We start from the raw sequence: 27,748 nt of genomic DNA on the forward strand, positions 1-27,748 counted from the left end.
AAATGATGCCCGATGTCTTACATTAACCAAACACACCTTCCGAAGGACCTAGATTTGGAGCACTAGAAACAAGAAAGGACTATGTACTAAAAGTTTCACTGAAAGCTTTTTGCATTTTTTTAATTTAAATATGACAGTATCTAACACAGCTGCTAAACACTGGATAATATTTGAAGTCATAAGTACATCCACACGTTCTTCCAAATGAGGTTTGGGATCCCACTTGCCAAAATTTTTTATTGCCAGCTGTTCAGATGTCATCTTATCTTCTTCTGCAGCCTTATTATAATTCTTAGCTAACTCCAACATCTCTTTCACCACTGATTCATTGTGTTTACAATGTTCACTGTAGTCCTGAAGTGTCAAACCTTCCATCCAACTCTTCTTATGCAAATTTAGGAACCTCTTCTCTTCCAGCTCATTTTTCCGATAATTAATGGTGATACAGTAATAATTTCTGTTTAGTCCATGAATTAATACCTGGATACATGGCTTATTTAAGTGACCTAGATTTGAAATTATTGTCTTGGTTCATATCCTAAGACCATCACATTAGCACTGATCAATCTGAAGGCATCAATAACAATCGCTCCTTTTACACTCTGAATGGGATCCACAATCATTGCCATAGCTCTCTCTGACAAGGCTTTAAAGCTCTGCTAAGTGTTGATATCCACACCAGAAAGCCAACAACCAAAGCCTGGGTGACTGATACCAACCAACAACCATCTCAGGCCTTCCTGTTTGCTTCAACATATGTAGCATTTTGGCTTGGAACACTGAATTAACTGCTTCTACACTGACACCTGTTCCTGACTGTGGCATAGCAAACACATCAATCAGTCTCATGGTGTAATCATCAACGAATTCTTCAAGCATCAGACCTATAACTTCCACTGAGACTCTAGCCTGGCCATGCTTTAACATTTTTAACAGTGCCAGCAAAGATATGTAGACTTGTTCTGCCCTGTCCACTGCAGAAGCATCTGTAGGGGGCCCCTGGCCTAGTTCAGGCATACCTCCTCCAAGTCTAAGAAGTCTGTCCATGTTTCTGTTCAGTAGCTGTAACTCTTAAAGTGTTAAACTTCAACGTGTGAGGTTTAACAAATTTCTTAACTCTTGCTAATTCTTTTCTATCTTTTTTTTTTTTTTTTTGGTCTTTTTGAGACAGGGTCTTGCTGGTCTTTTTCAGACAGTTCAAGCTGGCCTTGAGCTTACTTTGTAGCCCAGGCTGGCCTTGAACTCGCAATGATACTCCTGCCTCAGCCTCCCGAGAGCTGGGATTACAGGTGTGTGCCACCATGCCTGGCCTCTTGCTAATTGTGGCAGGTGGAATTTTTCCAAATTTTTTTTGTCTTCTGAAGGTGGGTGGGAAGGAGTGGTCTGGACCTGTCTTGCCTCAGTAGTGACTTGGTAGCTGCGACGACAGCAGCTCAGAACTGGGTCAACTACAACCCCACAAACCGGCAATGAATCAGCCTGATTCCATTCAAAAACAGTGGTCCAGGCCTCCATGTGAAGCACTTCTGGGCTCACTGTGCTCCTTCTACCAGAAGTCTTTTAAAAAGCAATTACATCCCCATTTCTACCTTAATTTCATTTTATCATCTTCTAACATTACATATAAATACCTCCAAATGGAAGTATCATAAGCTTTATGATGTAAAAAATAAAATACCTAAGAAAGAATTCTCAGAAAGCCAGATTTCCAAGTGGCCTATCTTATAAATAAAGAATATAATAGCTTTCTATAAAAATGAGAAATATCTTCCAAAGAAAATAAAGTTTTTATTGCTTTTATCACATAGTTGAATTTTGATAGAAATCTCTACTTACTAGCCTGTTCCATTACTGCTTTTAAAGGTGGTTCAACTCTGGCCAAGAGGGAAGCACATAACTGTTCATATTGAGCCCTGTCAGAAAACGAAATAAAAACATTGTTTTGGGATAAAACATTGCACATAGTTTCTAAAATACCAGCATAAAAAAGAATCAGATGTGATCTAAACATTACAAAATACACAAATACTTTTCAAAAGAAAATATACCTGTTCATTTTACTGGAAACATCAAGGTCGTTCATGAAACACTCAATGTTCAGTGGAAGATCTGACGCATTTGCACTCATCAGCTTCTTTAGTTTTTCACACTCCTGATATAAACGCAGCAAGGCCCGCGAGTTCTCTTTCACATTTATCTTGTATTTGGTCTTGAACTCATCACAGAAGTAGTCTACTAAAGCCTCATCAAAGTTCCTGCCACCCAAATATGGGTCAAAGGCAGTAGCCAAGACCTGTTTAATTGAAAAAGCAAAACTGAATTTTCAGAAATATAGGAAAAAAAAAAAAAAAGAAAAACAAAACTTTTAACATGATAATAAAAAAAAATCGAGGGAACTTCTTTGAATCACAGGGGTGCCAAATATGGAATCAGATTACATCATCACCTATATTTAGCTAACGTATCTCCTCACTCTGAATTCTATGCTCTATATTACAGATCCATATATCATAATTTAAGTAATAATTCTAATTCTGAAATAATTAAATTACAACAACTTCATTATCTTATATTCTTTGGTTCTATAATACCACTGTAAAACTAGGTTTAAGAGAGTAAAGAAACATGTCTAAGGATATGAAAAAAACATTTTTTAAAAAACAAATCTAAAGAGAAAAATACTGTAAGTATTCAGTATGGAGGTCAGTACTTAGGCCTGCTATTACTTAAAACAACAAACAAATAAAACTCTAGTTTATTTTTACAAAAACTTAAAAGAATACATGAAGCCAGGCATGTTGGTGCATGCCCATAACCCCAGGTACTCAGGAAGCTGAGGTGGGAGAATCAAGTTTGAACCCAAGTTGGGCAATATAGTGAGATTCTATCTCAAAGGGGGAAAAACTACATGTGACAGCAAAAAAGAAAACAGAAACTATTACAGTACAGAGAGAGAATTAAATAAACTCAATGATGAGCTGGGCACGGTGACACTGGAAACTGAGGCAGGAGGATCACTGCAAGTTTGAAACCAGCGTGGACTACATACAAGTTTAAGGCCAGCCTGAACTGTATAGTGAGACCCTGTCTCAAAAAACAAAAAATAGGGGTTGGGGATGTAGCTCAGCAGCACAGCGCCTGCCTGGCAGTGTGAGGCCCTGAGTTCGATTACTAGCAGCAAAAAAAAAAAAAAAAAAAGCTAGTTGAATAATAGGATCCCAGTTAGTAGTTGCATAAAAAGGTTATGAAGTCCCAGAACTTCAACACTGTGGACCAAGATATCTAGTCTCGCTAGGGTAGAATAATTACTTATAGTCAGTACTAAAAAATGAATCCCACAGCTGGTGTGGTTTATCAGCTCTTTCTCCACAAGATGGTGTGTGTCTTTGGGAATGCAGGGAATGAGAAACATCACAATAGGATGTGAGCACAATCTGAGTATGATGTCTTCCCAACAGACTAGCATGGAGGATCAATGAATTGATTGTTTGTGAAGCCCACTATTATACAAAGACAAATGCTAAAATTATCTTGGTATGTATATGACTAGTGCAAGAGTGCATTCTTCTGGGAGAAAAGGTCATAGTGTTCATCAGACTTTCAAAAGCCTCTATGATCTAAAATTTACACATTACTACACTGTTATCTATTAAAAAATAAAGGAAAAATGCAAACAAAATTATGGTAAAATTTAAGGCTAAAGGAAAAGAAGTAAACCCATTTATACTAAAAAAAAGTTCCCCTGTATTCAGCATGCGTCATTTTCTTTTAATGCGCTGATTACAAGGATGCTATTATATATTTTGTTTTTTGTTTTTTTTGGTTTTTCTCCGGTACCGGGAACTGAACTCACGACCTTCCGCTTGCCAGGCAGGCGCTTTTGCCGCTGAGCTAAATCCCCAGCCCCGGATGCTATTATATAAAACTGTAGGAATAAAGGCTCTTGCAGAGTTGGATAAATGCACATTATCTTCTCAGTTAACTCTACTCATAATGCATAGTGGAGAGAGCATAAGTGTGGACAGTCAATATATATATTTTTTGGTACAAGGAATCGAACTCAGGACCTTGCACTTGCCAGGCAGGTGCTTGTGCCACTGAGCTCTATCCCTGCCTCTGGACGGTCAATATAAAAGTTAATATAAAACTAAACTTTTTTTTGTTTGTTTGTTTTTTTTCCGGTACCAGGAACCGAACTCACGACCTTGCGCTTTCCAGGCAGGCGCTTTGCCACTGAGCTGAATCCCCAGCCCCAATATAAAACTAAATATAAGGGCTGGGGATAGTGCAGCACCTGCCTGGCAAGTGTGAGATTACAGTTCAATTCCCTGTACAAAGAAAAAAAATACACCACAACTAAATATAGACCATAAGAAGATAAACACATAGAAGTAAATGCTATATTACAGAAGTTTATAATTGGAACTCCTAGAAAGACTTCGAAATATATGAATCATTTTAGAAAACATGTCCTATAAGATTATTTATGCTATCGGATAACTGTTCTAACTCCTCTAGAAAAACAATAAAAATAGCTTAAAAATATTATAGCAGATATTATATCTCAGATATCTCAACCATTTTAAATATATTAACTCATTTTGTCCTCAAAAATTCTAGGAGATAGTTACTGATATTATCCCCAGACAGGAAAACTAAGATTTAGGGAGGTTAAAAACTTGCTCAAGGACAGTTTTTAAAGAGTAGAGCCAAGGGTAAAGCCCATGTACTAAGGTTCTCTATATAGTCTGTGCTCTTCATAATTAAAGTTAAATATAGCAAATCATTCACTTACTTTAAGTTTTCCTTTGTTAAAAGCACAAACTGAGACCTGATAGGCAGAATGTCCCATATCAATAAATACTACATTTCTTGGTTTCTCATCTAACGAGGGAAGATCCTGTTTATAAATTCCATATGCTAGTGCAACTGTGTAAGAACAAAGAATCAGGTTAATACTAATATCACAATTACTTGGAAAACAAGAGATAAGTTACTTTGATACTGTGCTTTAATATATAGTACAGTAATATAATTACTACTTTAAAAGTAAATGCACTTTTCATAAAATTAGTTTTTTAATGTCCTACTCATCTATAAGCCTGAAACAGTAACTACTCTTACAGCCAGCAGAACATATTTAACTTTTGCCAAAATGTTCTACTCCAAAGCAACAAGCTTACAAGAACAAATACATAGCAAGAGTTAGAAATAATTATATTACTAAATAGAAAAAAACCTTTCTGATAGTGAGTCTCAAAACTGTAGAGTGCTTACCTGCTGTAGTTTCATTCATTAGTCTTAAACAATTTAAGCCTGCAACCTGAGCTGCAGCCAGCACAGACCTTCTCTCAGCATCTGTGAAAAAGCTAGGAACCTGATATTCAAAAACAATAATTAAATATATTAGTTTGAGGTATTAGATTTTACTTAAATATTTCATCAAAGGAAAATGTAAAATAATTGCACTAAAAGTTACATAAGTTTAAGGCAAAGTTTTAATTAAATAACAAAAAATGCTTTTGACCATTTCTATACCATAAAAATTTGGCCTACAATTATGAGCATCAGTAAAAGTAAGTAATTAAATGGCAGAATGCCAGTGTTTGGTTAATCTAAACACTTCTCATGTTACTCTGGTTGCTATGGTTTGGATAGTGTTTGTTCCCTCAAAGATTCATTACTAGAAGCTTGGTATTCACTGTGCCTCTTTAGAGATGGGGCTAGTGGAAGGTCTTCAGCTCAACAGGGGGCTACTGTGTGGGTAGAGATTGTTGGACCCTAATCTCTTAGACTTCCTGTCTGGTAATGTGATCCTTCTTTCCACACACATTCCTGTAATAATACTATTATTATGGCCTTACTACAGGCCAAATTAATGGGGCAAATCCATCGTGGACTTTTGGCCTCCAAACTTGTGAGCTAAATAATCCTATTTTCTTTATAAAGTTATTTTACCTCATATATTTTGATACAATATTGAAAAATGAACTAATACATTGGACTATCAGAAAAAGTTAATTTTTAATAATGAAAAAGTAGAAAACCTAAGGCTACTAAAATATGATTAAACGTAGTATATATCCATATAATGGTATCTGTCTTGGTTACTTTTCTCTAGCTGCTGGGACAAAATACCTGACACCCAAAATTAAGGAAGAAAAGGTTTACTTTGCTCACTGTTTGTGGAGGTTTCAGTCCATATTCAGCTGGCTCTAAGGCAGAGTGGCACATGGCAGAGGGCAATAGTTTATGGCAGTGGAACATAGCAAAGCAACAAGAGCAAATGGGAGGAATGGTGGCCAACAACCTCTTTCTCTCCCTTACATATACAAACTATCTGGCCTAGGGCAGTGCAGCACTCACACCCATAATCCCAGCATTGGAACATGGATCAATCACAAATTCTAGAAGCGCACCCCATGATGCATGAGGATTTGAGGGGACCTGCAGACACAAATCATAACAGTATCCTACATAACTGTTAGAAAGAATTGGGTAGATCTATATTATCATGGAATAGTATACCATATTAATAAAGTCATGTCTAGCATAGTTTCACCATGTATATACAACCAGAAGAATAAAATCCCAACTGTTTAAAATAGCTATATTTCCAAAAAGGGAAAATATGTGTTACAGGGAAGTTAGGAGCATGTTATTTCTTTTACAATCATTAAAAAAATTAACTGTACGCTCAGACTTAAAGTTAATATTCATCTATACTTATTTCTGTCAAAGTGAGCAATCTTTTAGCCTATAAATTTCTACAAAGCTAATTATGTAGTCATGTGCAGAAAATAATTATGGCCTCCCCAACTGTAAGTAGTCTCCTCTAATATTTTGTTGTTTGAATTTAGAAATTTCATTCAATACATATTAACACTAGGAAAAGAACCTGAATGTTGTTTGAGAAACTTGCTTATCCTGATTTTGCATTCTCTTCCTGACAAAAATCTTAAATTATGATGTATTGTTCATCTAAAATTCATTAAACTTATGAACTAAGTAATTTTCTATTTACTAAGGCTCTAGAAGGGCACAAAACTGAAAAAATATTTGTCCTTGTAGAGCTCACAGTGGGTCAACTACATCAACCACAAAGTTAGTTACAATTTAAAGCTATTATTACAGTGTTCTGACACTAATTTTTGACACAAAATAAAAGAAAGTAAGATGGAATTGGGAGAAATCTGAAATGAAGGTGAATTTTTATCACTGGACATACACACTCAGGTGACAGTGCAATGAAAGAGTTATTCACATGAGCTTAGGAATCAAATTTTTAACCTGAAAATTATATCATTCAAATTTTTAATTTGAAAAAGCTGAAGTTAATAATACAATATCCCCATCAGATGATTCTGAGGATTAAAAGAGTTAAAACACACAAAATACCAAAAAATAGTGCCTAGTCAATAGTAAACTATTTAATTACTAAATGGAGAAAAATATTAAGCTTTAATGTTTTTCTCCTATTAAAAATTCCAAATGCCAATGAATTACTAAATTCACTGAAGAGTTCATAATCTGATTCTTTTCCTGATGACATGAAACTGTTATATAGGCATACCTCCATATTTAGACAACATTATGTAAATTAAATACTAGTTAACAATATTATGTGGAATTTCAAGAGACAAGTAAGGTAAATAATTAAATATTTTATTAAGGATCCTCAAAGAAAGATTTTTTTTCTGACACAGAATATATAAAAACCTCAGACTCCCAAATGAGAACTTTATACTATACCACAGGAGAAGTTAAGTGCTACTTAGGAAGATTCTTAATATAAGTGACAGGTACAATAGCCACTAAAAATTCACATAATGAGATTCATTGATTATCACAACTGACTTCATGAGAATTTCAATCCTAAATTTTACCAGAGAAGGCAATTTTTAAAAATTAATTAATTCATTAATTAATTATTATTTGTCTTTTTGAGACAGGGTTTCACTCTGCACTTCAGGCTGAACTCACTTTGTAGCCCAGGCTGGCCTCAAACTCACAGCAATCCTCCTGCCTCAGCCTCCCGAGTGTTAGGATTACAAGTGTGTGCCACCACGTCTGGTGGTAATTTTTTTAAAACAATAAAGTTCTAAATTAATTTAGGTAATTTGGATAAGGACTGAAAGTATCAAGGGAAGAAACATATTTCTACGTAACATGAATACATTGGAAAATATTTACTGAAGTAAAACTTACTGAAATTACACAGTCAGCTACTGGTTTCTTTAAAGCATTTTCTGCAATCTCTTTAAGCTTGGCCAACAGCATTCCAGTAACTTGCTCAATTGCAAAAGGTCTCTCTTCTTCCAGGTACCGCACCTAAAATCAAAAGTGGAGACTGTCGTTTATTCTATCCAACCAACAAATATTTAGTGACCTTGTGCTCTATCCATAGCAGATTATACAACAATGAAAAAGATAAAATCTTGGGCTCAAAGTTTTATTCCAGAAAAATTTTCTAGGACCATGACCTAAATGAGAAGTTATAATATCTCTCATTTCTGAGGGTCCACTATCTTACACAGTATTGCAACAACTAAATTACTTTCAGTATCTCTAAACTCTTGTATCCTGCACTTTCCACAAAAGCAATTTTTCCCATTTATTTTCCAAGTGTGATACAATAAACAATGAAGGAGAAAAACATCAAATTCTTCTTTTGCAACTTATGATTCAATGAGTTTTTAAAATAAAAGCATTAGTCACCAATTGGGAAAAGGAAATGAAAATATTAGGAAAAATTTTTCTTAAATTTAACATGTGTAACTCCAAAATTTCTAGTGACAATTATTAAGTATAAAATCAAATATGAAATTTAAAAGTTACTCTAGAAAAAGTGTTACTTTTTTCTGGCTAACTAGCCCCTTGATAGGTTAGTTTCATTTAAATAATAATTACATTTTTTCTTATTAACATTATAAAGTATTAAAGACACTGCTAAATTTTATACATAGATTTAAGATTAGGCTACAGACAGGTACATAAAATCAAACTCTACAAAGTGCTTCATCACCAGTGAACACTGAGGGACCTATACTTTAATCGACTAATTAAACCTTTATGACAATAAAAAATTTAAGAGCAACACAAAGCTACCTTAAAACTCATGTTTTTTTATTATTATTATTTTTTTTACTTTTTTTATTTTAAACTAAAAGGAGGAAAATATTAACAGACAGACAACATTTTACAAAATATCAAAGGAACAGTACAGACAGTATGGAATTACAAAGTGGTAGGGAATTAACAATGCTTGTTGTATTACATATTGATATCTTCAAAGTGGTTTCTCATGAAAACAGATATAGACATACAAAGCTGATCAACCAAGGACTCATTGACAGTTTCTTTCAGCAAAGAAATACAAGACAGTAGAATAGCCGTGTTGACTATCCTGCATATACATACAAACAAACTTTCTCCTTCTTTCCCTTCTCTTTTCCCATATCCCAGTTGCCCTTTACCTTTGAGTGTTTTCCTATCAATTCACAATGTCTATTGTATCTCCTAGATTAAATTAACTCTTTCAGGTTTTACACTAGAGAAACAATGCAGTGCTTGCACATGCAGGTCTGATTTATTTCACTTATGAGTATGGTCTCTAGTTGTGACCATTTACCTATAAAAGCCTCGAGTTTATCTTTCTTTACAGCTGAGTAATATTCCATTATATAAAAGTACCACAATTTTCTTATCCAGTCCTCAGTGGATGGACATTTGGGTTGCTTCCACATCTTAGCAATTACAAATTGTGCTGCTATGAATATAGGTGCACATACATCACTGTGATATGATAAAATTCACATGTTTTTAATTTACCAAGGAAAAGGAATGTCTTTTAACTCTGGATTCCCAGAGTGGAGTAATTTTACTCTATAATACTAGGCTTTATGCAAGAGTTCTGGAGGACTCTCTCAAGCAGCACAGTATCTTTATGGATATGTATGGTAATGTAAGATTTACCTTGAATAAGATCTAAAATTGATAACCACTTGTTTCCAAATTCATTTATGAGTAAGTTTAAAACAAGTGCCATGTCAAATTACTGCCTTTAAACCAAGGAAATAGGGTTAAGTAAAGCACAATGAAAATAAGGGAAAAAAGGAATCAAATACCATCGTTTTAGTAACTAGATGGATACAATACTATTTCCTTTAAAAGTTAGATGAAATAAACATCAAAACATTCAAACAAATGTGTAAAAATAAAATGAGAATTCATGAGGAGTTGAGCACTAATGGTCAGTCTTAAGATGACGGTAGTTGCACACAGGATTGATTTTCAAAGCCTTCTGAACTACCTTATAGACACTCATTATGAAGGTACAAAACATATCACTTGAAAAATTGGGTTTTGGTAGTTTTAAAAAATATTCATTGTGTTTTCTCCAGTCCATTCACAAAGCATGAGCTATGTTTCTTCATTTTAAAGAATTAAACCAAAAGAATATAATTAGTTTAAATTTTAACCTGGAATAAAACTGCGCAGGTGGTCACTAACGAGGGCTTACCAGATCTAAAGGGTATCTGAATTTATTTTGTCTCAGTTTTGCTATCATATCCCATCCAAGTTCCTAGGTTGTAACTCTTCATATGTGTGCAAATTTCTATCTAAAATACAGCTCCATCATTTGTTTTGTTTTTGATATCTCTTAGTGTCCATAGCACACATGTATCAAGTTGAAAAGTAATTCTTCAAAATAGCTTCAATGAGATACAATTCACATAGCATAAATTTTTCTGGGAAGTGTACAATTCAGCTGGTTTTAGTATGTTCACAAGATTGCACACTAATTGACACAATCTAACTGCAGAACATTTTCATCACCCCCTCAAAAACACAGTACTCATTAGCTGTCACTACCCATCTCTCATTCCTCTTAACACACAGCATCCACTAATTTGCTTTCTGCCTCTATAATTTGCTATATTTTGAACATTCCAAATATACAGATTATATGGACTTTAAAAAATTGTATTAATACATTTGCAGTATGTAATAAATATTTATAGTGGGAAGTTTGCACATATACATGTGGCATGTTAAACCTTTTTGCTTACCGTTCCCCCCTCTTCCTGTCCTCTCCCTCTCAGATACACTTGATCCTTAAACAAAAGGCCGAGAAGCAATCCCCTCTGAGATAGTTAACTGTGTCAATTTGAATAAGAAACTCCCAACTAAATTGGATTAGCATAATTCTGGGTGAGGCTGAAAGGGTCTCCTGAAGACGGAAGACCCATCCTCGGTGTAAGCAGTACCAACAAACAGGTTTGTAGCCTGAATGGAATAAAAGGGAAATGGAAGGCTGCTCGTTTCCTGGGAGGACCTCCAGTCTTCACTTTCACCTTGGATGTCCTCTTCTGGCTTCATAGACCCTTCAGCCCTCTATTGCAGGACTTTTAACCTCTTGATATGGTCTTGCACAGGACACTACGGTGAACTCCAGGCTTTCAACTTTGACTGGATCCTTTGGATCTCCAGTGTGCAGACTGCCCTTCTGCATTCTTCCACACCTGACTCTGTGGCAGTCATCATAAGCCCACCTTGTGAGCAATGACTGATACACCCTCCAACCCTAGATACCGCTCCCATTGGTTCAAGGTCTATTTCTCCATTTCTTATCATTTTTTTTTTAAACGCTTTAACTTATTTATACTTTGGATTTCTCACTTAAGAAAAACCAAGTGATATTTAACTTTCTGTGTCTACCTTATTTCACTTAGCATGATCTCTAGGTACATCCGTTTCTCTACAAATGATTCAAACTTATCCTTCTTTATGGCTGACTAGTACTCCACTGTGTATATATACATTTTCTTTATCCATTCATTTGTTGATAGGCATATAGGCTGTTTCCAAGATTTAGCTGTTCTGAGTAGTGCAGCAATAAACATAAATATGCATGTATCATTGTAATATGATGTCTTTAACTCTTTTAGGAAGATATCCAAAGAGAAGTATCTATTCATTTCTTTTCTTGAGAAGTATCTATTCATTTCAACTGTGAATTTTTGATTGGTTATTTTATTTTGGGGGTCTAATCTTTTTGAGTACCTTATATACTCTAGGTACAAATAATTTAAAGAGTAGCTATCAAAAATTTTTTCCCAATCTATAGGTTGTCTCTGCACTGTTGTTTCTTTTGCTATGCAGAAGCCTTTTGATTTGATATCCTATTTGTTGATTCTTGGTGTTATTTCTTGTGCAACTGAGCTTCTGTTCAGAAAGTCCTTGTCTCTATCCATTTTTAGCAGATTTTGTTTTTCTGTTTTTATAGCTAGGTCTTTGATCCATTTTAATTTTAACATAAGGTGAGAGCTACAGTTCTAGATCCAGTCTTCTGCATGTAGATAACCAGTTTTCCCAGCACCATTTGATAAAGAAGCTATCGTTTCTCCAGGCTATGTTTTGGGCCTCTTTGTCAAAGGAAGGGTTAGCTAAATGCACCCCAATTTGTTCTGTACCTTTTATCCTGTTCCACTGATGTGCATTCTGTTTTTTTGTGCCTGTATTACCATATTTTTTAATCACTGTAGTTTTGTAATATAACTTGAAATCCAGGATTACTTTTGCATCTGTATAATTATTTTTCTGGATCTGTATAATTTTTTCTAGTTCTGTGAAGAATGCTGTTGGTATTTTGATTAGGACTGCATTAAATCTATGTTATCAATTTTTGGAATATGGTTTTTTAAACAATAGGTTTGTTCTGCCTATCCAGGAAGAGGGAATGTCTTTCTATTTTCTGATGTCCTCTTTTCTCATTAAAGAACTGCTCACTTGCTTGGTTAGGCTATTTCCTAAGTAGCTTATTTTGAAGCTACTGTGAACGGGATTGTTCTTCTGATTTCTTTTTTGGTGTGTTCATTTTTAAGGTACATGAAGGCTACTGATTTTTGGATGTTTCTTTTGTATCCTGCTACTTCGCTGAATTTATTAGTTTTAGGTGTTTTTTGATAGAATTTTTTGGGTCTTCTATGTAAATGATCATGTCACCTGTGACTAAGGATAGCTTGACCTCTTCCTTTCCTATGTTATCTCTTTTCTTTCTTTCTCTTTCCTAATTGCTCTGGTTGAAGTTTTAGGTAGTACATACTGAACAGAAGTAGTGAGACTGGACAAGCTTCATCTTGTACCTGCTATGTGTGTACTTCTGTATCAGCTTTCTTTCACTTAAAGTGTTTTAAAGCTCATGCACATTGTAGGACATATCAGTATCTCAATCTTTTTATAGCCAAAGTTCCACTGTATAAATGTGTCATATGTTGTTTATCCATTCATTAGCTAATGGATACTTGAAATTTTCTACTTTTTGGATATTATAAATAATGCTATTATGCTGGGCATGGTGGTACATGGCTCTAATCCTAGCACTCGGGAGGCTGAGACAGGAAGTTCACTTCGAGTTTGAGGCTAGTCTGGGTTACAAAGTGAGTTCAAGGCCAGGCTGAACTATATGGCGAGACCCTGTCTCAAACCTTTGCCTCCCCAAAAATGATGTTATGAATATTCATATACAGCTCGTGTGTGCACATACGTTTCAAGTTTCTTGGATACTGACTGAAGAATAGAACTATTGGCTCATTCAGTAACTATTTTGAGGTATCCCACTACTTTTTGAAAAAAAAATTCACATTTTTATTAACCAACTTCTGTCTTGAGATGTAGAATTAAAAATTCAGAATCTCTCTCATAGAAGAAAAGTTTGCTCTACCATGTATAAAAATTAACAGTCTTCTAAATTAGAGAAACTCAAAGCAACCAACATATTTTTTGGGTCCAGTCTTCTAAACTGCATATGCCTTTGCCTTTATCCCCTAACTCATTTACATGCCATGATCCATTTTTGGAATGTCCATGACAATGGAACAAAGCAGAAATTTTTCTTTTCGAATTTTTGTTGACTGAATTTTTCCAGGTAACATATAAGAATCTCATACAAAATTTAAAAACTACAATCTTCTGCATAAGCGGTTCATTTAGTAAGTTTTACAAATACTAGTAATTTCTTCCTCGTCAATAAAATTATTATTTGACTTGAAAAGTTATTACTTATTTTAGAATTTTTTTGGCATTCTTTGAAATTATTACAAAAACTGCATAATGTTTTGGGTGTGTATGTACTACATCCGGGGGCGGTGGGGTGGAAGTCACAACAACATTATCACAGTTGGTTTCTTTATTCTGAAGAAATATTTTTGTTTGTTTGTTTGTTTGTTTTTTTTGGTTTTTCTCCGGTACCGGGAACCAAACTCACGACCTTGCGCTTGCCAGGCAGGCGCTTTGCTGCTGAGCTAAATCCCCAGCCCCCTGAAGAAATATTTGTACTTACCTTAACTCCTGCACTTCCATTAGGCATCTTCTGCAGTTCATAGGGAAGCCTGATCCTTTCTGTCTGCACAATAGGATCATCAAATGATCTCCCGTGAAGCTTTTTGAAGCCATGAATTGTATTTCTTACATTTGTGACTATCTGTTGGCAGTAAACACTTGTATTTATCAATTTCTTAATGAACGTAAAATAAAATACTATTCTGATGCTTAAAACCATCAGGTTCCCTTACCGTACAGAACCAAGTTCAGAATTATAATCAATTTTCTGATTTCCTAATGATAGTAAAGTGATAGAATGAAAATGTACACATCTTTAAGTATTACCTCCCAAATTCTCCTCTTATCCTAGCTATTATTACAGTATCTTCAAAATAGAACACAAAACTTTATAAAGTTTTTCAAATAATATAATGAAATCCTGTCTACAATTTATATCTCTTTGTTTTCCTCAACGCTTTGGTTCCAATGTATTAGTATCTTCTTTGATTTCTTATCTATCCCCCTTTTTTGAGATAGGGGCTTGGTAAGTGGTCCAGACTAGTCTTGAACTCTCAAGTTCCTTCTGCCTCAGCCTCCCAAGTGCTGGGATATAGGCATGCACCACCATGCCTGGGAATTTCTTATGTCTTTCTACTTTCATGTCTGTGTTTTTATTCATCTTTTATTTTATAGTCTAATATTTTATTCTCAATATCCAATTCTTTATGAAAATTTATCATGTACTAGCCAGTGATAAGATATGTTTCTGAGTTAGTAAATTAAAACCCCTTCCATGTAGCACAGTGCTAAATGAAAGAGGCTTATTTTGTAAATGGCTTGTATTTTTGACAAAATAATTTTTTCTTTAACTAAAAACATGTAGTTCAAGCTACACAGTACTGTATACTGTGATCTAGTATCTACCCTTGTGGTTACTTTTAAAGCCAAACAGATACTGACCTTCAATTATGATATGAACACTATCAGAATGTGTTTAATAACTATGTTGGTTTATGTAGTTCTAAGGAAAAATGACCTATGGTTTGCTTTTTAAAATTTTTTATTTTTGAGGGCTGAAAATATAGCTCAGTGGCACAAGCGCCTCCTGGTAAGCACAAGGTCTTGAGTTCAATTACTGGTACAAAAAACAAATATTTTTTGAGATAGGCTCTAGCTGTGTAGACCAGGCTATCCTTGAACTTACTATGTAACTCGGGCTTGCCTTGAACTCCCAGCAATTCTCCTGCCTCAGCCTTCTGAGTGCTTAGATTTCAGGTACACACCACTATGACCAGCTCTAGATTGATTTCTTCTGAGACCCTAATTATCTACGATGTATTAAGAGCTGACAGAAAATGAGATGTAAACTTAAGTGAACCATTTCAGCACAAACTCAACATTTATGTATAACAAACATAAATACCTTTTCATATATAGGACAATTACAAAAAAAAAAACAGCCTTGATAAAAACATAAGCAAAAATTCCTGGATAAATGAATCAATTATTCTTATAAAGTTGTAAGGAAAAAAACCATGTTAAAGAAAAATACTTCAAAAGGAAGAAAAGAAGATCCAGGTATATACAAAATATAAGAAATAATTAAGGGCTTTTAGTTCAGCAAACAAAATCCCAAAAAACAAAAGTCCAAAAAAATTATCAGTTGTTGCCACTGGTTACTTGTCATTGAAATGTCCAATCCAGAGAGAGTGTCCCTCATAAAAAGTGACAATACAGGGAAAAACGGATGGCAATTTAATTACCATTAATTACCATAATTCAGTTAATTTTGCCTCTAAGCCAAAACTTTCACATTAACAATTTACCTGACTTTTAGCTGCATTTCCAATGGCTCGAGTTCTTGATCCCAAAGATATACAGGCCCTAAATAAGGAGAAAACAAAAAAATATTGCTTAGTTCCATGGCATCTTTATATCAATGTGCCATTATTTTGCTTCTCCTCATACAAAGTAAATTTAAAAAGGCTTGAAGTAATATACTATTTTAAAAATATGCAGTATAGATCAAAATTTTACATTATTTTAAACTTTCCTAAATAATGGAGTAGTGGTCAAAATAAGTGCTTGAATTTTTAAAAAGTATTCCCAAAAATGTTTTTCCAATTCTATTGGTCTATGGCCTAGTAAATAAATTACCGTATTTAGTAAGGCAAGCTGCTTGGATTTAAATCCTGTCTTTGCCACTAAACAGCTGAGTATAGAAATTACATAACCATTATTTGCTTCAGCTTCCCATCTGGAATATACGGTAATACCTGCTCATAGTATTACGTGAGGATTAGTAAATAAAGATAAATGCCTTGAATACGTGATGTATGATAAACATATGATCTGTTATTTTAATTACTGCATTTAAATGTAACATAAAAGCAAGCAAAGAGTAACATTTTCATCAAGTACCATTTCACTGTATAATTCAAGAAAATGTTTCTGTATTGCAGTTTTAATTACAGGGAAATATTTAACCAACAAACATTTATAGGTATGATGTTTATACAACACAAGATACAACAATCCCTGTCAAAAATTTAGTTTATTTAAAAAAATCAACAGAAGGTAGAATAATCACTTTTGATAACAGCAAAAGGTAGAATAATGACTTCTGAATTAAGACAAGAAAGGGAAAAAAGCATTTTAATATGTATTCATGTTCTGGAAAAGGACATTACTTATATAAAGGTATTGCTATATTAATTTGTCCCCCAAAGGTTTATGTGCAGGAAATTTGATTCTGGATATAATAAAACCAAGGTGGTGGAACCTTTAAGAGGTAGGGCCTGGAGGGAGATGATTAGACTTTGTGGCACCATCCTCAGAAGGGATTAATATCCATTTCAAGAAAGTAGGTTAGGTATCATGTGACTGGATTAGTTCCCAGAGTAATAGATTGTTATAAAGTGAGGTTAAACCATGTATTTGTCCCCTTCTCTATGTGACTGGTTCCCTTTCTATTTCTTTGCTGTTTTATACAGCTATCAGATGCCCTTGCCAGAACCCGGTACCACATTGTTTACATCCTCTAGCCACCAGCATTGTGAGCTAAATAAGCCTCTTTTATGTTACCCAGTCTCAGGTATTTTGACATAGCAACACAAAACAAACTAAGATACATAATTCTGTTCTCAACATGAAAGGCCAAGCAATCCTCTTGAAGATTAAGAGCATGAGACCTCCAAGCAGAAAACCCTCAATTGTGCCCTGTCTCACAAAGTAAAAACTGGGCCTTCACAACAGTCAATAAAGCTCTTCATGGTCCCATCTTCTGCTGCTCTACCCTGTAAATTCAATCCAGGAAAACTGGCCTGCTTGCCATTTCTAGATGATGTCCAACACCTTTATGTCTCAAGACCCTTGTGACATGCTGTTCCCTCTTTCTGAATATTCTGAATCCATCTATCCATAGGGCTTGTGCTCTCTCTGCTCAAGTGACAGTATATCAGAGACATTTTCTCTGAAAATCCTATATAAACAATATTCTTGTTCCTTTCAACACTGATACCTCATAATATATCCAGTTTTTCTCTATACTGTGTATCACCATGTGATACAACTTATTGTTTCTCCACACCTGTGAACATGAGGGAGACATATGTATGCCCACTGCCTTGCTCTATACCATCCAGTATGGTAGCCACTATTCACGTAGCTAATTAAATTAATGAAAATAACTCATTTCAGAACTATTCACATCCACGTACTTAATAGACACATGTAGCCAGTGGTTATACAGAGAACAGAACATACATAGAACGGATACACAGAGTAGAAAGTTCTACTCAATAGCACTGGTCCAGACCTTTGTCTAATAGATAGCAAATAAAGGTACTGTTGCTCCTCACAGTAATGGTTATTTGGGGATTAGGAAGAACACAACTTGGCTAGTTTCAGAGTGCAGTTTGGCAACACAGTATGGAGGCCAAATTATATAAGGTCTCACATACCATATTATAAATCTGAAATTTTGTTAGTTGGTAATAGGAATTCATTAAAATGTAGGACAGAACAATGCATACTAACAGATAATACACAATGGAAAGGTAATATTCCACAGGAGTGCTTGTCAAGGGCTGAATGAGACACTATTATGTTGGGGACCACTGGATTTTCACAGAAGGCACTCTGTAAGGGTGGGGGTAAAGAGCAGGAGGATCACAAACTCAAGCTTAGCTTGGACAATTTGGAGACCCTGTCTCAAAATAAAAGGGCTGGGGATGTAGTTCAGTGCGAAAGGTCTGGATTTAATCCTCAGCAATGATGGGGAAAAGGTTAGTTTAGTAGTTTTAATAGATATTTGCTGCATAATTTCTGTATGTTTTGCACTCTGTTAGCTACTAGAGATAAAATGGGTGAAGGAAAGGAAAAAGATATGGTCTTGGCTCTCTTGGATCTTACAATGGTATACTCATATAAACAGAAGTAAACTGCGTGCTGCAAGGCAGGAAATTCATGGTGCGTTAAGAATAGGTAACAGCTGGAACTGACCTAATTAATAAAGGAGGGTCAGAAAAGAATTACCCAGGGAAATGCTGAGACTGAAGTACAGAGTAAACAAATGATGGGGGAGAAGTGGTAGAGGATTTGTTGGCACTTCATACTGCAGTATGAAATGAGAGGAAAGCAAGAGGTTATCGGTCATCCAGATCAGGATGGTGACAGCAGAGACAGCAGGAACTGATATGTAAGAGATAAAAAGAACTTAGTAACAAAGCAGATCTTCACTGTCCAATGTAGTACCCACTAGCCACAAGCATACGTGGGTATTTAGCATACAAAATGTAGCTAGTATGAATTTAGATATTTTTATTTATTAGAAGTATAAAACTTACCCTGGATTTTTGAGATTTAATATTTAAAAAGTAATGTATCACATTATTTTGAAAATATTGATTACATTTTGAAATAGGATTTCAGATATACCGAGTTAAACAAAATACATTAAAATTAATCTCACCTGTTTCTCTTTATCTTTTTAATACAATTATTAGAACATTAAAAATTAGGATGTGGCTCACATATTTTTATTGACTGTGCCAAACTAGATAGGAGGAAGAGACAAGTGACAAGAATGCCTAGGTTTTCAGGGGCTGGGGATTTAGCTCAGCGGCAAAAGCGCCTGCCTGGCAAGCTCAAGGTCGTGAGTTCGGTTCCCGGTACCGGAGAAAAACCAAAAAAAAAAAAATAATGCCTAGGTTTCCAGTGTGCATACAAGGACAGATGATGGTATTGTCCCATGAAACAGAAAACATTTATCAGTGAGACAGGGTGGGGAAGGAAGAAATCACAATTTCTATTGTAAACATGCTAAGTGTGGGGTACCTTGAGACATCCAAGAGGATGTATGTATTTAGAACTGTTAAAAATGTTAAAAGTGATGGTCAGAAATAGAGAATTCAAGTGATTGTTCTCTGATGAGATCTAGTGAAAAACAGTAAAATCAAGATAAAGCAGGAATCATTTGGCTTGATGACATCTTGATATATCTATAAGCAAATCTTTGATTCAGTATATTTGTGAAAAATTAAAAATTTACATTTCCAAAACAATAACCTGTATGGAATGGCATTCCAGCCTAAAGCTGATAATATTTTGGTACTGTATTAGTGTAACTTGAATTTTTTTCTTAGATTCTGAAAAGTTTGTTAGAAATGTAATTCTAGTGAGACTCCTTTTCAACTGTCATTTTTAAGTGCTAGTTTCTTTGAAATACATTTCACACATAGTATCACTTCACAAAAGAAAGCGTGAGGATTACCATTATCAGATATTCTCTGAAGTAAAAAGATGACTTTATTATTAAAGTTTAAAATATCTACTGTAACTAGATGTGTCAATGCTCAGTTTCAAATACATATGATGACCTACACCACAAAGCTAAAGATCTTCAAACTCTTTTCTTCCATTTTCTTTCAAAAAGATTCTAGAATATTACGAAACCATTAACATGTTCCCACCAGCCTGAACCACTGGTGGTATATGCATGACTTTTCCCATGGGGTGGCTTGTATCACCTTTTGGGACTGTCCTATGCCACCCACGGGGGTGATTCAGATCTGCCTGGCAGCAAAACATACACATTACAGCTCCCATCGTGAACATGTTAAATAAAAAATACCTTCCAGGAATTTTTAGAAAATTCTATTTTCTTTCAAAACTTCTATATGACTTTATAACAACAAGGGAAATGGACATATTATAATACATATAAAGATGCAAAAGTTTTATAGAAAGAATATAGCTTATCCAACTATAGATGCCATAATATATTTAAATGCTTTGTACAGATTATTTCAACTATTCAGAAATCCCATTTCATACCTAAAAATGGGAGGGAGATTTACAATGTAGTTTGTTTATTCATTTATTATTATTTTTTTTACAGTGTGGTTTAAATCTCAAATATCCAATCTGATGTTGCCACTGTTACGGTAATCTCAGAGCTCAGAAAATGCCATGAAATTCTGTTTAGACTTCTAAATGTTCTATATTCCTTTTAGTCTGGAAGGTACATAAAAATCAAGTGAGAAGATGTTACTTAATAAAGTTGTATTTGTTTTTTCCTATAAAAATTTATTATTACTTCTCTTATCAAACTATTTTTATAGGGCCAAGTATCACTAGAGAAAACATACTTAAGATTTAAAATAGCTTTCTCTTTTTGCTTTCTTCTATAGTTTGTGCCTGGATATTCCCCCAAAGCCTCATGCAGTCATGGAGTGGGCTTCTAGAGTTTGTGATTGATTCACGGTCCAATGCTGGGATTACGGGTGTGAGTGCTACACCCACCCTAGGGAGGGTAGCCTCCATACAATATAAGGGAGGGAGAAAGGCTTGCTCTCATCTCTTACCCTTTTTGCTCTTCTTGCTTTTGCTGTTTTCTGCCACCATGAACTGTTGCCCTCTGCTATGTGTCACCCTGCCTTAGAGCCAGCTCAGTATGGACTGAAACCTTTACAAACTGTGAGCTAAATAAACATTTCCCTCTTTAATTTGGGTGTTGGGTATATTGTCTCAGCAATGAGAGAAAAGTAACAAAGACACTTTCCTTTGTCAGTGGTATAAGTATTTTTAGCTTTTCTGCTAGGACTAAATTGATGCCAAGAAACATTATAACTGATTAATGATGATGAGAGGGCAATCAATAGGTTTACATCAAGGGGTCAGTCTTTTATATTAACAATTTGGTTCTGAGTCAAATTATCAACCACTGAGCAGCTTGTTTCAACTGTTGGCCATATATCCATACAGCAGGACTTCTCAAGCTTGGTACTGCTGATTTCTTGGGTCAGATAATTCTTTTTGGAAAGTGTGGGTTGTACTGTGCTCCATAGGATTTTAGGAGCATTCCTAGGCTATACTACTAAATGTCAATAGTATCCTGTCCACCTTTCCCACCAAGTGATGACAATCAAAAATATATCTTTAGATATAAAGTGTCCTTTGGGGGCAACATTGCCTCTGTCTGAGAACGACTGCCTTACAACGTTTCTGAAAACAGTATTCTGTGAAATACAATTCCTCAGAGGTTTAAATAAGTTTGGGAAAACACATCTGTTTCTTAATTGCAATGTTTATAAACCAATTAAGAGACTTGAGAAGTTCTGCAGTGAAAAAAATCTATTGTTTCTCAAACTTAACTATTTGTAAAAAATGTTGTCCTAGAAGAGGAAGAAAGTTGTTTTCAAAAGGACTTACTGTTGCTATTTGCTCTCTAACTTGCTATGTAGAAAGATAAGCTTCTAGACATACATGATTAATGACACCATAAAGCTTCCAATCTTCCATTATGGACAAAGATGTAAACATTTCAGGAAATATAAAACATAAGAGTATTAAATGCTTAGGAAACATAATTCATTAATTAAATTCACCTATAACTTGTAAACACAAACAGAAATCACACAAGTATTTACACAGCTAGATGTAATATTTTAAAAGCTGGGGGCTGGGGATTTAGCTCAGTGGCACAGCGCCTGCCTGCCAAGCGCAATGTCGTGAGTTCGATTCCCAGTACCAGGAAAAATAAAAAAAAAATAATTAAAAAAAAGCTGATCAGACACAGTACCTATAATATTTAGTAATAAGATAGATTATATTTAATTATATTAATGAAACACATTAAAATTGTAATAAACTATATTAATTATATTTTAAAAACTGATCTTACATAAAATTCACCCAGTTCAAACACAAGTATCAATGCATAATAATTTAGTTCTTTTGATTATTACTGCCTAGCACCAAGTTTCCAAATAACCACCTGCTACCTATATTTGTTAAATTTTATCAGAATAGATCCATCATCATTAATTTTTATTTTGATCATATATTAATGCTATTAATGGTATACTAAACCTTTTAAACTCATAATAGATAATTTATAATACCTTGGCTTCTAGGAACTTTTTACTCACAAGAGCAAAGGCATGACTCAAGATTCACTTTTTCTGTGGCTAATATTTATACTAAGATACTTTAAAAAATAGTCTTAGCTTTGGCTCTGCTACAGTTTGAACTATCTGCCCTTCCATTAACTTCAACAAATTTGATTAAAAAAAAAGACAAAAGTATTCACCAAATTTTTACTGTAGACTATTTGTCAACAGCAAAATAAATCTTCACCTATAATAGCTTAGCTGTCAATGGAATACTGTAGAGCTGTTAAAAAGAATGAGGTAAGTGAACCATATACTGTATACAAGTTTGAGACTCTCACAAAGTATCCTGAGATGAATAAAAGCACATTGCAAAATGTGTAATGTAACTGCACTTTTGTTAAAAAGAGATATATCCCAGTTATGTACATACAATCACACACTTTAGAATCATACACACTAAACTTTAGGAGGTGTGGTTAGGAAAGGACAAAGGGAAGACAACTTCGTATTCTTCTGCTTTTAAAATATTCACTTAAGCTTATAATAACACATATAAACCCAACTCACACAGTAAAAAGAATATTTAACAAAAAGCTATAAAAGTCTCCTTTTCCCCTAAAACCACCATCAGCATCATCATAAAAAGTTCTACTGCCCACTTATAGCCTTTGGATTTTGGTGTTTTCTAATTTAGTTTATTTTTAAATACACCAAACTAATTTCTATTTTTATGCATTGAGGAAGTATTACACATATCTGAGATTTAAACAAAATTTCTCCATATTTTTAGGTTATCTACACACTTGAAAATAAACCGGTGAAAGTAATAAAGACAGTAAACTAGAAAATTGAATATCAAGTCCAATATAAATTCCGATGATAAAGCTAATAAAATACCTAGCAAGAATCTTTTTTTTTTTTTTTTTTTTTTTTTTTTTTGGTCTTTTTGAGACAGGGAACACTGAGCATTTCAGGCTGGCCTTGAGCTCACTTTGTAGCCCAGGCTTATCTCAAACTTGCAACGATCCTCCTGCCTAAGCCTCCCGAGTGCTGGGATTATAGGCATGCGCCAACACACCAGGCAGCAAGAATCTTTGAATGAGTAGTTCCATTTTTTTTTTTTTTGAGTAGTTCCATTTTAAAAAATCCACATTCCTGATTGTGAAATATATATTCATAAAAATAGAAAAACACTACATGTGGTATATTAAACACACACACACACCCCACACAAGTCTACCTCCAAGAAATAGCCATTAAGTTTAGTCTTCCACACCTCCTTTCATACATTTATACTTATGTTTCTATTTTTATGACCTTTAAAAAATTTTTTACGTATCCTTAAAAATAACTTACAAACATTATTAAAACATTTCAAAACAAGGTTTCTTAGAAACTATCCAAAATTAAATGTTTTATGGCAGAGCAAAAATGTTTTACACAATAACTATTGAGCCAGGTAAACTGTTCCTTCAATTGTTAACATTTCTATCAACCTAGTACATATACATCATCCTTATCCCAATGGCTAATGGAAAGATATTTTGGTTCTGTAGTCAGAGAAGACTGAAATGGACACTTTCATTACTTATTCAGTTCCTAGCTAAGTTACTGTATTTTATACTTTACACTTCTTAGAGGAAAAAAGATAGCTGGTATGACTAAACTCATGTATAAGTTTAACCATAGTGCTTGATACATAAAAATCACTATTACCAACAGTTACTGTTGACCAGATGCTTTAATTTGGTATTGAATGAGGATTTTTGGCTGTAGATTTATTCCCCATGTCAAATTAATCACCTTGATATTAAGCCTGAGACAGAAATTCTCACTTCCACACATCTATACACTTAATTGAATATGAACATGTCTAAAGCCTTAAAAATGTGTCCACTTGGTAACTATACCTCTAGAAATTTACATTAATAAATTAAGGTTTGAAAATTTAAAAAGGTATTATTACAGCATTATTTGTAAAAACAAAATATAAACATTAATGTCTGACAGAGGATGGGTTAAATTTAATGATTACATAAACATTAAAACTGGTGGAGGGCCGGGGATATAGCTCAGTAGCACAAGCTCAGTAATACAGTGCCCCTGGGTTCAGTACCTAGCACAGTACCACCAAAAAGCAAATCTAGTGTATAGCAGAGTGCTTGTAATAGACGCATCTCCTGTAAAAGTTGACACAAGTTAAGTGCTGGAGATATAGCTCAGTGGGCACAGCACCTGCCTGGCAAGCACAAGGTTTTGAGTTCAATTCCTGGTACCAAAAAAGAAAAAAATTAACATGATATATGAAGAGAAAAAGGTCTGTGTGCAATTTTTTTTTTATTTAAAAATAAACCTGGGTGAACTGGGACTACGGAATACACCTTTTGCAAAACTAGTTTAATACATTATTAAATACTGTGATGTATGAGAGCAGTTAAAGATTTTATAATAGTAAGGCTTTATCATAATGGGAGTTCTTTGCAAATGAATAAATATACTGGGACTAGGAATAGCGATGTCTTCCCTCAGTAGTTAAGCCCTACTAAGTAAACACAGTATAAGAACGCCACCAGACTTCTGAGGAGTATTTTTGTTTGGTAACAAGAAAAGATGTACTGCTGATGTAAATGACCATGTACATACAGTTACAGAAAAGATCAGAATCCCAGATGTAAGTTAAATGAGAAAACACCTTAGAAACTGTAGTTTCCACCTTAGAAACTGTAGTTTAGATTTGGCTCGTTGAATGTAAATACTGTATTACTATTAGCTTTCAAATGTATAAACCAGAAATATTACATTAAATCTCTATACAGAATAAGCCAATAGTAATGAAAATTTCTGAAAGACTATAATTGTTAAAGAACTCTTTCTGTAAGACCCACCAGGCTCTGTAAAGTGTCATTTACCACTAAGGAGATGTCCAAGCCTCGAAATGTGGTATCTTTCTTACAGTTCTGGATTCTGATATAGAATAAGGTTTTAAAGGACTAGGAGAATGTCTACCTGACCTCTCACTTTTTTCCTATAGGTTGAATCACTCAAGTCAGATTGTTCCCAGTATTTTCTACTTTGCTGAAAGAGTTTAAATTTCCTGGTCTTTTGTTGGCAAAAAGCCATATTTGTTGTAACATAAAATTGTGAAGAGATGAATTCATATGTCGTTCATAATCACTGTTTCAGCCTCTTACTGTGCATTTAAAAAGTCAGGGAAAGATGTAAAAAGGAGAAAAAAAAGTTCAAACAGTACTGTAAGGATTACCTGCCTACATCCATATTTGAGGGTGTAAATGCCCAAAATTTCACTAGAAGATACATAATGGGTAAATCTAAGGAAAAGGATATAAAAATTCTAGAATATTCTTGGAGAGGCATCAAAGCAGACTGCATCAAGTAAGCTATTTTTCAAGAAACTGCTGTATATTTTAACTACTCATAGAAATTGTAATAATTGGGGGCATTTAAAGATCATTTAACACTGATCCTAGTTACGATTAGTCTTGTATTTAAAATGCATTTTGGACCATTCAGAAGAGTCAAGTGCATTACTTTTCATAATAAGCAATGCATGAACAGAATTTTCCTCATAAAATTACAGGTAACAGTACCCTACAATGAGACACCTGTATTAGTTTTTCATATTCCAGTGTTACTTAGTCATGTTCTTTGCCAACTAACTTCCCAGACCAGAGGAACAACAGAACATGTGGCAACGTGTTTCTATGTCATAATGCCATTCCTAAGTCTTCCATCAAGAGTTCATAATAGCAGCACTCCACAATCATGTTCATACAGGATGGTCACCTCTGATTCTCCAACAATTCAGTCTAGAAATATGCTTTGGGTGGTAGGATCTAACCCCACTAACTTCCATTGATTCACTTACATGACCAATACATAGGCCAAATGACTCCCATTCGATAATAATCTCCTTATTAGTTCACTACAACCCTGCGCCCTCGGAAACTGGTCAGATGATCTCTTTCTCAAGGGGGGTTGGGGCCAGCGCAGTTCACCTTTCTCAAGTGTGCAGTCTAAGCTTTCTCTCCTCACTTTTCTGCTGGAAAGCTGTCACCCAGGAGACGCGGGCAAGCGAAAGAAAGGGCGGAATGGAGAGCGGAGGATAATCCCGCGCGAGCCCCGAGGGCACCCGGGGCCCTTTCTCCCTGCTCCGGACGCCGAGACGGCCCCACGCCAGGTGCAACCCGCGGCGGGGTCGGGGACGGCGTCACCGAAAGGAGATGCGCCAGCCAGCGAGTCCCGGGTCCCCGCAAGAACAGCAGCTCCGCGGGCGGGAAGCGCAGCCGCACCTGGGCCCGCGAGCCGAGGGCGCCGGGCGCGGCCGAGGGGCTGCACCTGTCAGCTCCGGGCTCGCGCAGGCGGCGACGCGCGGGAGGCGGCGGGCAGGACACACCTAAGGGCGGCGGCGAAGTGTCTCAGGGCCGGGTGACGGCCGGGGGGCACTTACGGGGTACACCTGTCGCTGTACTCGTTGGCGATGGTCTCAATGCCGCCACTCCTTGCTACCGCGATGTAGCAGTTGAGAAAGCCGAGGTCAATGCCAACCACAGACATCCCGCCGCTTGATGGTCGGGCTGCCGGAGCTGAAGCCTCGGGTGCGGGGACCGCGTCCTGCGGTGGGCCGTTCCCGCTGGGACTGCGACTCCTACGGGGAGCAAAGAGACAGGACCCCAGGTCCCCAACTGAAAACAGAGCTGGGCGTCAGGAAACTGCAGACAGGGTAGAGGCCGCCCGCGCCACAGCCTCTGCCGCGTCCAGCCACCTGGGTCTCTCCACTGCGGCTCGGACGCCTCCAACCGGCAGTTACTGGGATCTGCGCCTGCGCGCTCTGCCGCCCGGGAGGCCCGCGAACCGCAGCTCGGCGCCGGAGGCTGCTCCCAGCCTCGACTTCGGCCGCTTCCGTCAGCACTCGGGCAACGGCTGCCGGAGGGGCTGCGGGTTCGAGAAAGATCTGGAAAGCGGAGCCAGCCGGGGGCGGATGGGAGGGGAGGGGAGGGGAGAGGGGG

The 27,748-nt window shown here is 35.8% G+C and overlaps 1 protein-coding gene and 1 pseudogene across 3 annotated transcripts in view; both read right to left on the bottom strand.

The window, feature by feature from the left end:
* The window catches only part of Hspa4l (heat shock 70kDa protein 4-like), a 54,548-nt gene that overhangs the window by 25,449 nt on the left and 1,351 nt on the right, over window positions 1–27,748 (bottom strand). For 2 of the 3 annotated variants that reach the window (XM_005386743.2, XM_005386747.2), the window contains exons 2-9: window positions 27,190–27,387; window positions 16,152–16,209; window positions 14,345–14,485; window positions 8,209–8,331; window positions 5,278–5,377; window positions 4,796–4,929; window positions 2,049–2,293; window positions 1,837–1,913 (exon numbers count right to left, since the gene is read on the bottom strand). In XM_005386743.2, the coding sequence (XP_005386800.1) occupies window positions 1,837–1,913; window positions 2,049–2,293; window positions 4,796–4,929; window positions 5,278–5,377; window positions 8,209–8,331; window positions 14,345–14,485; window positions 16,152–16,209; window positions 27,190–27,387 (1,076 nt within the window). Of the gene's footprint in view, window positions 1–1,836; window positions 1,914–2,048; window positions 2,294–4,795; window positions 4,930–5,277; window positions 5,378–8,208; window positions 8,332–14,344; window positions 14,486–16,151; window positions 16,210–27,189; window positions 27,425–27,504; window positions 27,743–27,748 lie in introns of those variants that run through there. The other variant, XM_013515311.1, reaches the window with a different exon arrangement.
* Window positions 49–1,166, bottom strand: LOC102008442 (annotated as a pseudogene).

This window comes from Chinchilla lanigera, unplaced genomic scaffold (genome assembly GCF_000276665.1).
Source record: "Chinchilla lanigera isolate Chin_1 unplaced genomic scaffold, ChiLan1.0 scaffold00027, whole genome shotgun sequence".
In the NCBI taxonomy this organism is placed as follows: domain Eukaryota; kingdom Metazoa; phylum Chordata; class Mammalia; order Rodentia; family Chinchillidae; genus Chinchilla; species Chinchilla lanigera.